Source organism: Caretta caretta, chromosome 1, assembly GCF_965140235.1.
Source record: "Caretta caretta isolate rCarCar2 chromosome 1, rCarCar1.hap1, whole genome shotgun sequence".
Lineage (NCBI taxonomy): Eukaryota > Metazoa > Chordata > Testudines > Cheloniidae > Caretta > Caretta caretta.
Window position 1 is genome coordinate 330,326,974 of NC_134206.1, and position 12,444 is coordinate 330,339,417.

The 12,444-nt window shown below is 53.0% G+C and overlaps 1 protein-coding gene across 3 annotated transcripts in view; it reads left to right on the forward strand.

Annotated features, from left to right (window-relative positions):
- Window positions 1-12,444, forward strand: part of PTPN12 (protein tyrosine phosphatase non-receptor type 12) — a 147,507-nt gene that overhangs the window by 49,315 nt on the left and 85,748 nt on the right. For all 3 annotated transcript variants that reach the window (XM_048836452.2, XM_048836451.2, XM_048836450.2), the window contains exon 2: window positions 10,724-10,832. In XM_048836452.2, the coding sequence (XP_048692409.1) occupies window positions 10,724-10,832 (109 nt within the window). The remainder of the gene's footprint in view (window positions 1-10,723; window positions 10,833-12,444) is intronic.

Sequence of the window (12,444 nt, forward strand, 5' to 3'; positions counted from 1 at the left end):
AGAGATGTGTTGCTCATATTCATTCCAAACACGCCCGCCTTCCCCTCTGTTGGAGTAACCGGCAAGAAGGAACTGAGGAGGCGCCAGACCAGCAGGGCCCTATATTGAGCTCCATGAAGGCACCACTCCAAGGGGCTCCACAGCCAACCCGATGGGTGCTGCTGGGGAAAAACTTTCTGATGACTGCACGCAGAGCACGCACACCTAAATGGAATGGGTATGAGCAACACATCTCTAAGAATAGTTACGAGAAGGTGAGTAACCATTTTTTTCAACATCCTTTCCTCCCTCAAATACTTCCTCAGACTTACTTCATCACTGGCTAACTTGATCACTTCAGAAGTGGGATGGCATTTGGGACTATTTTTGAAATGTAACAAGTATATATTTTTGACTTTTATCTGTACCCTCCTTACCCTTGCATGTCTTAGACTGAAAGTTCTTTGGGGCAGGGACAGTCTTCATACATTCTGTTAATATACAAATTCCACTTTCGAATTAATTAAATCATGTCCGTGAATCCAAGTTGCTAGGGGTGTGCACTGACAAGCTGTGTAGTATTAGTACTTTTCCATCGGCTGGCAATTTAATTGTGATTTATTTTTTTTGGTAGGTTGTATTAAGAATAGTTGCAAAACACATTTGACGTACCTCATCACCAAAAACAGTATTTGAAAACTTACTGAGGAATGGAGGTTGTTAGGAACCAAGGTATTGTTAAGCAGGAGCAGTGGTTCATAGGGTTCAGTTTACTGCTTCTGTCATTGGGCTATACTGATAGTAAAGAGAGCTTTATTTTCTCCCTAGTTTTATAGTTGGTTATGCAACAACTTTGCCATGGGGGGTTGATTTTTTTCATAGTATTAGACCAGTGGTTTTCAGCACAGATCCCTGTATGTCCACAGACTGTCAAAGATTTCCAAAGGGGTCTGCGCCTCCATTCAAAGTTTTTTAGGGGTCCACAGATGAAAAAAGGTTGAAAACCACTGTACTAGACCATGCAGTCCACTTTGCCAATCCAGATTATTCCATGTTATACATATACTAGTGGTTTTATCTTGTCTAGCTTTATATAGGCAAAACAAAGATTTCCCCCACTTTCTTTGGGAAACTGTTCCATTGTCTAATACATCTCTCTCAATGCCATTATTCCTAAAGTATGACTTTCTTATGCTAAACAAGCCTTTACTTAAGTGTTTAAATAATTTAAATATTTACATACTTACGTTGTTCTTTATTTGGCACTTTTTATTTATTAATATAAAATATTCTTTCTGGAAGATTTTTTAATGTTTTATGCACAAATATAAAGAGGCATGGTCCCTGCCCTCTAAAAATCACACAGATTAAAGCAGTAGGGTCGGAGAAGAGGTACAATATGCAAGCAAAGTGCAAGTATTGGCCACAATTTGAAAATATTAATGTTTAACTACTCTGCTTTTCTGTGGTTTTATGCTTAGGCTCTGTAGACTATCTCCAGTGTGACAAAGTTCTGAGCCTGTAATTGTGGGTCCCATGCTTCCTGGCGGATCCAGGGGCCTCAAACTCACTAAGGCCCCAGTGTGACCTTCCTTTCACAGTGTAGTGGCCAGAGTCACAGCCTATTGAGTTAATTTCATCACAGGCCAGTATGGGAGATGGAAAGGGGAAATACCCTCCCCAGTCTTTGTTGCTCCGTAGAGCTCAGTAGGCACAGTTCACCCTCCTGAATGGACAGAGTCTGGCTTCCCCTCTCAAGGGGATCTCTGTAGAGTATTGGGGGGGAACCTGGGCCCACCCTCTACTCTGGGTTCCAGCCCAGGGACCCTAAGGATAGCAGCTGTTGGTGGCTTTCCGTCCACCGCTAAATACTGCTTTGATTCCCTGGGCCGCTTCCCCTGTGGTCCCCTCTTCCTAGCTTCACCCTTACCTCAGGATACAGCAATGCTTCCTCCTCCAGTTCCTTTCACCTGGGGGCTCTTGAGGGAACTAGGAAGGAGAGCTTTTAAGCAGTCTGAGTGAAACCTTGATTGGTTCCACCTGTCTCTGTTAGCCTAATGACCTTAATTAGTTGACTGGCCTGGAGTAGCCTTTGTTTGACTATCCAGGGAACAGGGACCTGCTCATCCTGAGGCTGATATACCTGATACACTCTTTTGAGGTCATCCTGCTGGCTGGTTGCCCCCCTGGCTGCTGCTGCAGCTGTCGGGAGGACTCTGCTGGTGTGACCCTCAAAGGGTAGTGTGAGGCCCCGCTTGTTCCATCTCTTTTGGGGAGTGGAGGGGGTTTGTAACATCTTTGCTTCTGTGGTGGTAGGTGCCTTTGTTGTGGGGAGCTGGGGGAGTGGCGTGGAGCCCTCCCCCGGTCTGTTTGCTCCCCTACTGCCACCACCACTGCCCCCTCCACCTTTCCACCTACCTTTTGGCTCTATTCTCCACTCCCCAGTCCAGCAGTTTGCTCTGTCTATCCATCCCGGGACAGTAGCGGCAGCAAGCAGGCACTTGGTTTTTGGGTCCCCGTGGGTGCGCTTTTCCCTTCTTTCCCCTCCCTTGGCTTTGTCCTCCCTCCCTTGCTGCATTTGGCAGGTGGGCCGTGTTCCCCTCTGCCTCTGGTCTTGCAGCTGTTTGCCCCCTTTCCCTTTGCTGGCTGCCCCGCCAGCCCCCCTTCTAGCCACCCTGTTTGCTCTGATTTGCCCTGTTTTGGCTTTTGGTCCTTGGTTAGTTTGTTTGCCCCGTCCTTGTCCTGTGGTGCGGGCATGGTTGCCAGCCCCATTCTCCTCCCCTTTCCTTTGGATGTTTTTGAACCCACCCTGTTTTTTGCGCCATGCCTGTGGCATACTTGTTCTAACTCTCCACCCCCCCCCACCTTTCATTCAATCCCTTGCTGTTTGCTCACCTTCCTGGTCTGTCCACGTTCCGCTGTTGGCATTTGAGATTCCGCCCCCTTTTTTCCATTAATCGCTTCACTGATGCATGTTCCCCCACGTTGTTTTAGTTTTCCCCTCCTTTCCTCAGTGCAGCAGGGGGAGCCGGTTTTTTCTCATCTTGTGTTGGGAGTTGTTCCTCGTTTTCCTCTGTCCCTTTCTGTTGACGCCCCTCCACCCTGCTTTCAGTCTAGCAGGTGGGGTCTAGCAGGTAGCCATTCCTCCTCCTTTCCTATCCCTTTCTCTTCCCTCCCCCTCCCCCTTGCCCTTTCCTTCCCTCCGTTCCCTTCTTCCTGCCCTAGCAGCTGTCCCTATCGCCCCTTTCCTGTGGTGGGTGGTTCAGGGGGTGGGACTTTCCTGGCTGCCCCTGCAGCTCTCCTTCAGTCTCCACCCCCCGTACCACGCCCTCCTCAGCGATGGCCACCTTGACTGCCACTGCTGGGGTATATGTCAGCACTGCAGCTGAGGCACTGGCGGCGGCAGGCACGCATAGGGACTCCCGGGACTCCGTTGCTGCTGCTGCGACCTCTGCCACCTCCACTTCCGAAACCGCTCCCTTGGCTGGTGGGAAGAGCCGGGGGACGAAAAAGGGCAAGGGCCCCACCCGGAAGGTGAAACCTCCTGTAGCGGTGGAGCCCTCTGCCGCTGCAGCCCTGTCAACAGCCGCAGCCCCCCTTCTCCCTTACCTGTTGTTCCCTCCACCAACCCTGGGGGTGCCGCTCCCTCGGCCCCCAGGGCATACACCCAGGTGGCTGTGACCCCTCCACTCGCTGCCTCGCCGTCTGCTCCAGCAGCCTCCCGGAATACCATTCCCAGCAGCCAGGGCCCTTTTCCCACCCTCACCAGGGAGCACTGGGTGCGTTGCCTCCTGGTGCCAACCTCGCCCTACATAGAAACCTACGTGTGGGCGTTGGCACGGGTGGCGGCCTCTAAGATGTTTGGGAAGGTGGTGTTCTTCCTGTCATCGGAGGCCGCCGCCCAGGAGGCGGTGGAGAGGGGTTTGGCAGTGGGGGGGGGGGGGGGGATTCACGTCCCCCTTGAGCCTTTTGGAGGACCTGGGCATACAGGTGGTGGTCTCCTCTGTTCCTCCCTTCCTCCCCAATGCTGCCCTTTTGCTGTTCCTCTCCACCCTGGGGAAGCCCTTGTTTGTCCTTAGCCCCCTACCATTGGGCTGTAAGAACCCCGCCCTCCATCACGTTTTGTCGTTCCGCCGGCAGGTGCAGGTTCAAGTGATGGGGGGGCCTCTGGAAGGGTCCTTTCTGGTGCCCCATCGAGGGGCCCAGTATCGGGTTTACTACTCCTCGGGGGAGGCCCAGTGCTTTCTCGGCCAGGCGGCAGGGCACATCTGGAGGGACTTCCCCCGGCCCGGCTCAGAGGGGCATCTGGGACCCCCACTACCTGGAAGGGCATCTGCTCTACCATCGCCGGCAGCCCTGATCGCCCGTACCCTGGGGTCACCCCTCCTCCATCTGTGACCGATCTCAACTTCTCTCTGGTCTCAGGGGTGGCTCCCCCGACATGCCCAGATGAGTGTGCGGGCCCCGCTGCTGTGCTGGGTGATAGACCAGGGCCTGTGGAGGAGAGGGTGGGAAGGCCGATGGTGGGACTTGAGCAGGGCTTGCCTCGAGGGGATTCTGTCCCTTTCCCTGCTGTCCTGCCCGCCTCTTCCCTTACCCGCCTGTCAACATCCTTGCTCCCCAGCTCTGATCCAGCTGGCCAGCCCGCCCCTTCGGGGAGCTGGGAGCTCATGCGAGGGAGGCACCGAAAGTGGGGAGCACAGGCCCAGTACCCCTCCCCCTCATTGGCGAGGGGGAAGGGACCCCCTGTAAAACTATGAAGGGGTTGCTGGCGCTGGGCTTTCTGTTGACTCCCCTGCTGATGTTAATTGTTTGGAGTTGGCCGAGGCCACTGCAGCTATGGTGGCAGGTAGCACCGTTTCTCCTATGGAGTCCCTCCCTGAGGGGTTACGAAGGTGTCCCTCCTGCCACTTTGCCATCTGTGCCCCCTGTAGGTGCCACAGTGCCTATTGCCCTGGCTGCTGCCAAGGGGGAGCCCGTAGAGGTGGTTGGGGAGTTTACCTTTATTTTTGATGAGATCGAGGCCCTAGGCTTGACCCTAACCACCGAGCGGGTGGACGCTCACCAACTAGGGGGCCTTGGTCAGGGCACTTGTGGTCTGTTGCCCACCCCCTTCCCCTTTTCCCCCGCCTCAGGCGGTTATCCCTGTTTTGGCCATTGCACCGCCCTGGGACCTGACAATCTGCCCGGCAGCAAATGGTAATCCGACTGGTGCTGCTGTGCCCAGTGAGGTGACGGCCAACGCTGAGTGGCCAGGCTCTGAGCCCATGAGCGCCCTGCCCTATGAAGCGGGGCCGCAGCCCTTGCCCCCAAGTGCTGTAATCGTGGGTGCCTCGTTAAGTGGGGCACCTGAGCCTGGTGTTGTGGGGGCACCCCAATCCCTTGCTGCCCTTTTGCCCACCATGCTGGGTCAAGGGGCACCGTGTCCCGGTGGCTCTGTCACTCTGGCCCCTGATTTTGTCCCTGTTCCCTGACCAGACCCTGTTCCCGTCCTAGATTTGTGTCCTGTCCCTGACCCTGTTCCAGCCCCTGTTCCTGTCCTTAACCTCTATTCCTTTCCTCTTCCTGTTGCTGCCGCCCCTGGGGTTGCCTCTTTTTCTTTTTGTGAGGTCCCCCGAGAGGCGATTTTTGTTTTTCTCTCTCATGGCCCATCCGGGGCTGCAGTTCTCCCTTCACCAATGTCCCTAGGGCTGAGTGCTGAGTTGGGTGGTGCGGCGCCAGCGGGACGGGCATCACGGCGGGGATCGGATCCCGCTTGCCTGTCTCGATAGACCACGGGGCCGGCAGGGGGTCCAATCGGGTGACGCCCCGGGGTTCGTGGCCCCAATCCCTGCCGCGCAGAGGAATGAGATGCGCTGTTTCTTGGAAGACACTCGTGGCTCCACAAACAGAATGCATCTTGCTCTTCAGCACTGGGGCAATTTTCATCTTGTTCTCCAGACCGTGAGGGCCTTTATGGGGGAGGGCAAAGGGACCAGGAAGTGGGACACTGCAGCTTACCAGCAGGCCCGCAGCTTCCGTGATGCCCTGATGGCTTTTGGAGTCGGTCACTGTTTGCTGTGGGGCCCAATGGGAACTGCTACCCGCCCCTGACGGCAAGGATCATCCCCAGCCCTCCCCATGTCGCTGTCCATCTTTGCCACTTTAAACACCCGGGGCTGTAGGTTGGGTCTCTGCAGGTGCTTTCCCTCCTTCGGGAGGGGAGGTACTCAGTTATTTTCCTGCAGGATACCCACACGGACCCAGCTGCCGAAGCTAGCTGGCGGCTGGAGTGGGGGGACAGGGTCTACTTTAGCCATCTTTCGGCCCGTCAGGCCAGGGTGGCGACCCTGTTCTCCCCGCACCTACAGCACGAGGTGCTGGGGATTACCGAGGTCGTGCCAGGTCGCCTGCTGCACCTCCGGGTTTGGGTGGAGGGGCTGATGTTGCATCTCGTCAATGTCTATGCCCCAGCATCTGGCCCGGAGCGAGCGTGTTTCTTTCGGCGGGCGTCCGCCTTTCTTGGTTCTCTGGATCCTCGCGAGTGCCTGGTCCTGGGTGGAGATTTCAACTGCACCCTTGAGGAGTGGGACCGCATGGGGATCGAGCCAAGCCCGGCCGCCACAGATGTCCTCAGGGAGATTGTAGCCCATTACTCCCTGCTGGACGTCTGGCGCAATCACCACCCAGACAATGACTCCATGTTCACTTTTCTCCAGGTGGAGGAACAACGGTAGAGCCACTCCCAGTGGGATCGCATTTATTTCTCTCGATGTCATCTTTCGCAGGCCCATTCCTCCAGCGTCCAGCTGGCCCCGTTCTTGGACCACCATTTGGTGGCCATGACGGCCTCCCTTTCTTTGGAGAGGCTGGGGCTGGCCTATTGGCACTTCAATAACAGCCTGCTGGAGGATGTGGGATTTGTGGTGTCCTTCCGGGAGTTCTGGCTGGCCTGGCAGGCCCAGAGGCATGCCTTTCCCTCTGCATGGCGGTGGTGGGATGTAGGGAAGGTGCCTGCCCAGCTCTTCTGCCGTAGCTACACGGGGCGCCAGCCGGTGGAGGGATGTGGTGATAGAGCAGCTGGAGTGGGAGGTTTTGGAGCTGGAGAGACATCTGGCCGCCAGCCTTGGGGATCCACCCCTCTGCGGAGACTACTGGGAGAAGCAGGAGGAACTCCAGTTCCTCGATGACCTTTGGGCCTCGGGTGCCTTCATTCGATCCCGCATCCACTTCCTGTGGGAGATGGATCGTGGCTCCCGCTTCTTCTATGTCCTGGAGAAGAATAGGGGGGCAAAAAAACACGTTCTCTGCCTCCTGGTGGAGGACAGTGCCCCCCTCACAGATCCGGTGGAGATGTACGAGAGGGCCAGGGCCTTCTACGCTGGCCTTTTCTCCCAGGATCCGACCGACGTCAAAGCCTACAGAGTGCTTTGGGACGGACTCCCAACGGTCAGCATGGGCGACCAGGACCGGCTGGAGCTGCCTCTCACTCTGGCTTAGTTCTTGGAAGCCCTCCATCTCATGCCCACCAATAAATCTCTGGGCATGGATGGGCTGACTGGAGTTCTACCGCGTGTTCTGGGACATCCTCGGCCCGGACCTTGCCACCATCTGGGCCGAGTCTCTGGGGAGCGGGGTCCTCCCTCTGTCATGTAGGCAAGCGGTGCTTGCCTTGCTGCCGAAGAAGGGGGACCGCCGCGATTTCTGGAATTGGCATTCCTGTCTTGCTCCTCAGCACGGACTATAAGGTCGTGGCAAAGGCCATCTCGCTGCAGCTGCAGTCCGTGCTGGTGGACATGGTCCATCCAGACCAGACCTACACCGTCCCGGGCCATACCATCTTCAACCATCTTTACCTGGTCTGGGATCTTTTGGAGCTTGGGTGCAGGGATGGTCTGTTGTTCGCCCTCCTGTCCTTGGATCAGGAGAAGACGTTTGACCGGATGGACCATGGTTATCTCCTGGGCACTCTGCAGGCATTCGGCTTCAGGCCCCAGTTTGTGGGGTTTCTCCAGGTGCTGTACGCCTCTGTGGAGTGTCCAGTAAGGCTCAACTGGATCCTGACCGCACCTGTCAGCTTCGGGCGAGGGGTGCGTCAAGGCTGCCTACTGTTGGGTCAGCTGTACACTCTGGCCATTGAGCCCTTCCTTCATCTCCTTCGCAAAAAGTTGACGGGGTTGGTGCTGCGTGAGCTGGAGGTGCGGCTGGTCCTGGCAGCATACGCTGCCGATGAGCTTCTTGTGGTCCAGGACCCGGATGATATGGTGCGGGAGGAGGCCGGTTAAGCTGTTCGGCAGCCTCCTCTGCCCGGGTCAACTGGGGCCGTGTGGTGGGTGAGCTCCCTCCCACCCACGCTTCAGGTCATCCGATGGAGAACGGGTCCACTGCTCTATCTTGGCGTTTGTCTTTCTGCCACGCATCCGTCTCCATTGGAGAACTGGAATGGTTTAGAGGGCAGGGTGATTTGGGCGGTTGCGGGGCTGGACAGGACCGTTCCGGTGCCTCTCCCTCTGGGGAAGAGCGCTGGTGCTTAACCAACTGGTCCTGTCCGTGCTCTGGCACAGACTCAACACCCTGTGCCCACCCCCGCTGTTCCTGGCCAATCTCCAGAGGCTGGTCCTGGAGGTTGTTTTTGGCCGGGAGTGCACTGGGTCTCTGCAGGTGTTCTCCATCTCCTCCTGGAGGAGGGAGGACAGGGCCTGAGGTGTAGGCGCACGAAGATCCATGTCTTCCGCCTCCAGGCCCTGCAGAGGCTCCTTTATAGTGCGGGTTGCTTGGCATGGAGCATATTGCCTTCCTCCGCCACCTGTGAGGGCTCCAATATGACCAGCAGCTTTTTTTTTCTCCACTTGAGAAATCTTCCGCGAGACCTCTCCGAGCTGCCTGTTTTCTACCAGGACCTCCTCTGGCCTGTAGGCTGGTTTCAGCAATCAGGTCCTTTGTGGCCACTGAGTGGGTAGATTGCGGAGCCCCACTACACAATCCCTATCTTCGTGTGCCAGTGGCGGAGTCCCCTTTGGTGTGCCGGAGGTTGGTCCTGGCTGGAGTCACCAAGATCGGAGACCTCCTGGACTACAACCTGGGGAGTTGGGTGGATCTCCACCTTTATAACCCCCCGGCCTGTACTCCAGGAGGAGGAGGCAGCCCTGCCTCCTGCAGCTCGGTTTTTCCTCGAGTGGGTCCTGTGAGAGGGTGCGCCCCGCCTGCCCCTCACTCCAGGGCCTCCAGATCTTTCCATCAGCCCCCTGCCCCATGAGCCTTCCCGCCCGCCGCCTCCTCGTACCTCAAGCCGGCTGCATAAAATGCAGCCAGTTTGTTTCCAAACCATGCCAAGGGACCATCTATACACGCTCGTGTTGCACACGCTTCACTACCCCACCCTTGAATAAAGACTGGGAGTGTATGGGCCATTACACAAAGTAAAACTATTTCCCCATGTTTATTCCCCCCCCCGCACCCCCCCAATGTTCCTCAGACGTTCTTGTCAACTGCTGGAAATGGCCCACCTCGATTATCACTTCAAAAGGTCGTGCCCCCCCCCCCGCTGCCTGCTCTCCTGCTGGTAATAGCTCACCTTACCTAATCACTCTCGTTACAGTGTGTATGGTAACACCCATTGTTTCATGTTCTCTGTGTTTATAAATCTCCCCACTGTATTTTCCACTGAATGCATCTGATGAAGTAAGTTGTAGCTCACAAAAGCTTATGCTCAAATAAATTTTAGTCTCTAAGGTGCCACAAGTACTCCTTTTCTTTTTTACTGACTTGGTTGTATTTGCTACCATGCTCTCCTACCTGGAAATCTTAACTGATTTATTTTTGTTACCTTTCCTCTATTCTACTTAATGTGCTTTTTAAACCTTGATCTCTGACCACTCCCTTCTAAAGCAATATTGGTGTGGGGTTTTTTCCTCTTAAGAGAAACTAGTCTATTGCCTTTTTCCTTCCTGGCCGTAAAATCTCATTTTTAAGGGGTGTAAAGTAGAACTTTGTTTGCAGCATTTAGTGTTCCAGACATTTTAATTGTTTGAGTACAGTTGTTACTCAGGAGAGATTGGACAGGAAGGGTGAGTTATGAATAAGGCTACGTTTTAGTCACGGGTATTTTTAGTCAAAGTCATGGACAGGTCACAGGCAGTAAACAAAAATTCATGGCCTGTGACCTGTCCCTGACTTGTACTAATAGACCTGACTAAATCCTGCCACGGGTGCTCAGGAGGGCAGGGGGCAACCGCTGGTGCTGGGGTGGGGCGGGGGTGTTGGTGGGGCTGGCAGACTCCCCAGCTGGCTCCCTGGAAGTGGCAATATGTTCCTCTCTCAGCTCCTAGCTCCGCGCGCTGCCCCTGCCCCAAGTGCCAGTTCCACAGCTCCCATTGGCTGGGAGCTGTGGGGGCGGTGCCTGTGGACGGAGGCAGTGTGCAGAGCTAGGAGCTGAGAGGGAGGGACATGTCGCTGCTTCCAGGGAGCCTCCCAAGGTAAGCGCTGCCCAGAGCCCTTACCCTGAGCCCTGATTCCCCCCCACACACCTAAACTCCTGCTGCTGGGGGGGAAGGGGGAAGTGGCCTGAGACTGTCTCAGCCACTGCAGAAGTCCTGGAAAGTTACAGAATCCATGACTTCCGTGACACACTTGTAGCCTTAGTTATGAATAGATTGTTTTTGAAGTACAATGTGAAGCAAGTACAATAGTGATGTCCTTCATTTCCTCAAAGCTTTCATTATGTTGACACGTTAACGTTGCTTAAATTTTAACATCTTTATTTCAGAGGTTAAGAAGATTATCAACCAAATATAGAACTGAAAAAATCTATCCAACAGTCACTGGAGAAAAAGAAGAAAATGTTAAAAAGAACAGATATAAGGACATATTGCCATGTAAGTTTTGATTCTTCTACTACAGAACAAAGAAAAATGTTAATTATCCTTTTTAATGTATCTTCCCAATTTTACTATTCACATTCTGTTGAACAGTTAAATTAGATGGAAATTATTCTCTGCATAAAGGTTCACTATCAAGACTCTTAATCGGCCTTTAAAGTGAAACGTTGCCCTGGTATATATGGTTATTTCAGCCTCCTAGTTTCTATTTTAAAATTACTTAGAAGCATATTACTTTACAAAACTAAACAAAACAAACTTGCGGTTAATAGGGGACTTTGGTCTCCAGGCCTGTCAAACCAGCACTTTTCACTTCACAAGCACCAAATTCATTCAGTTGCTCAAAATTAATTCAGTCTTGAAATTTAATTCAGGTTTGGGTGTCTAGCATTAATTCCCTCTCCCCCTGCCCCCCCTTAAGGGGATCAGAAATTACTTACTGGGGGTGGGAAGTGAAGACATACCAATGTAAACTATAGACGTGGCTTTATTGGTGGTATGACAGATGCTGCTTGTACACAGGCTAAATTTAAACCTCTGACAAAAAGATTTGCGGGGGGCGGGGATTTCAATCCCTGAGTCCTTTTTGTTTGGTTTTTGTATTTTGGTAGCACTCAGTTAGGATTGGTGCCCCATTGTACCAGACACTGTATAAACACATAGGAAGACATGGTCCCTGGCAGAAGAGCTTACAATTAATAATTTTTTTAATACAAAGAGTATAACAAATAGAGAAATGGGATGGAATGACAAAGGTATCGTAAAATCATACTTTTACATATATTCAGTGTAAACCCTTTCAGCAATTCATTCATTTGTTGCTCTAACATAAGCAAGTGGCAAAGAGCTCAGACACACAAATCATATTTTGAGAATAGAGTGACCATTAATCCAGTCCCAGGAAGTTAGAGAAGTGCAGGGATTTATTTCATACTTTCATACTTAGCAGTGTTAGTCTGTATCCACAAAAACGAGGAGTCTGGTGGCACCTTGAAGACTAACAGATTTTTGGGCATAAGCTGAAGTGGGGTGTTTTACCCACGAAAGCTTATGCCCAAAAATGTTAGTCTTTAAGGTGCCATTGGATTTCATACTTTGCTGTTCCAGAAATGATGCTAGGTCTGCAACCAGTTCTGAATTTAAAAAAGGTTTTCCTCTTCAGTCTCAGCTTTCAGCATGGAATCCTTAAAGTCCATTATTCAGTCCATGTATTTGAGTACATTCTATGTTCTCTGGATCTTGTAGGGATGAAGCATGGAGGTATACAGTTTGCCATCCTGAGGCAGCACTTTCAGCAGCAAGCCCTGCCTTTTGGACTGGCTACAGCCACAAGTACAATTACCAAGATTATGATAGTGTTGGCTGCAGCACTGAAAGAAAAGGCAGGTGTCCATCCTTACCTGGATGACTGACTGGTTCGAGCCAATCTGTAAACAGCCAGGCTGGGAGCGTTAGAGGTTTGCAGTTTCCCAATAAGCAATGGGTAGGTAATAAACCAGAAGAGTTCTGTCAGTGTCTAGTAGGAGCTGGTAGGTCATGGAACAATTAAAAGACCTAATAAGCAGCCTCTACAAGAGAAAATGACAAACTTCAGAGATAGGGCAAAGCT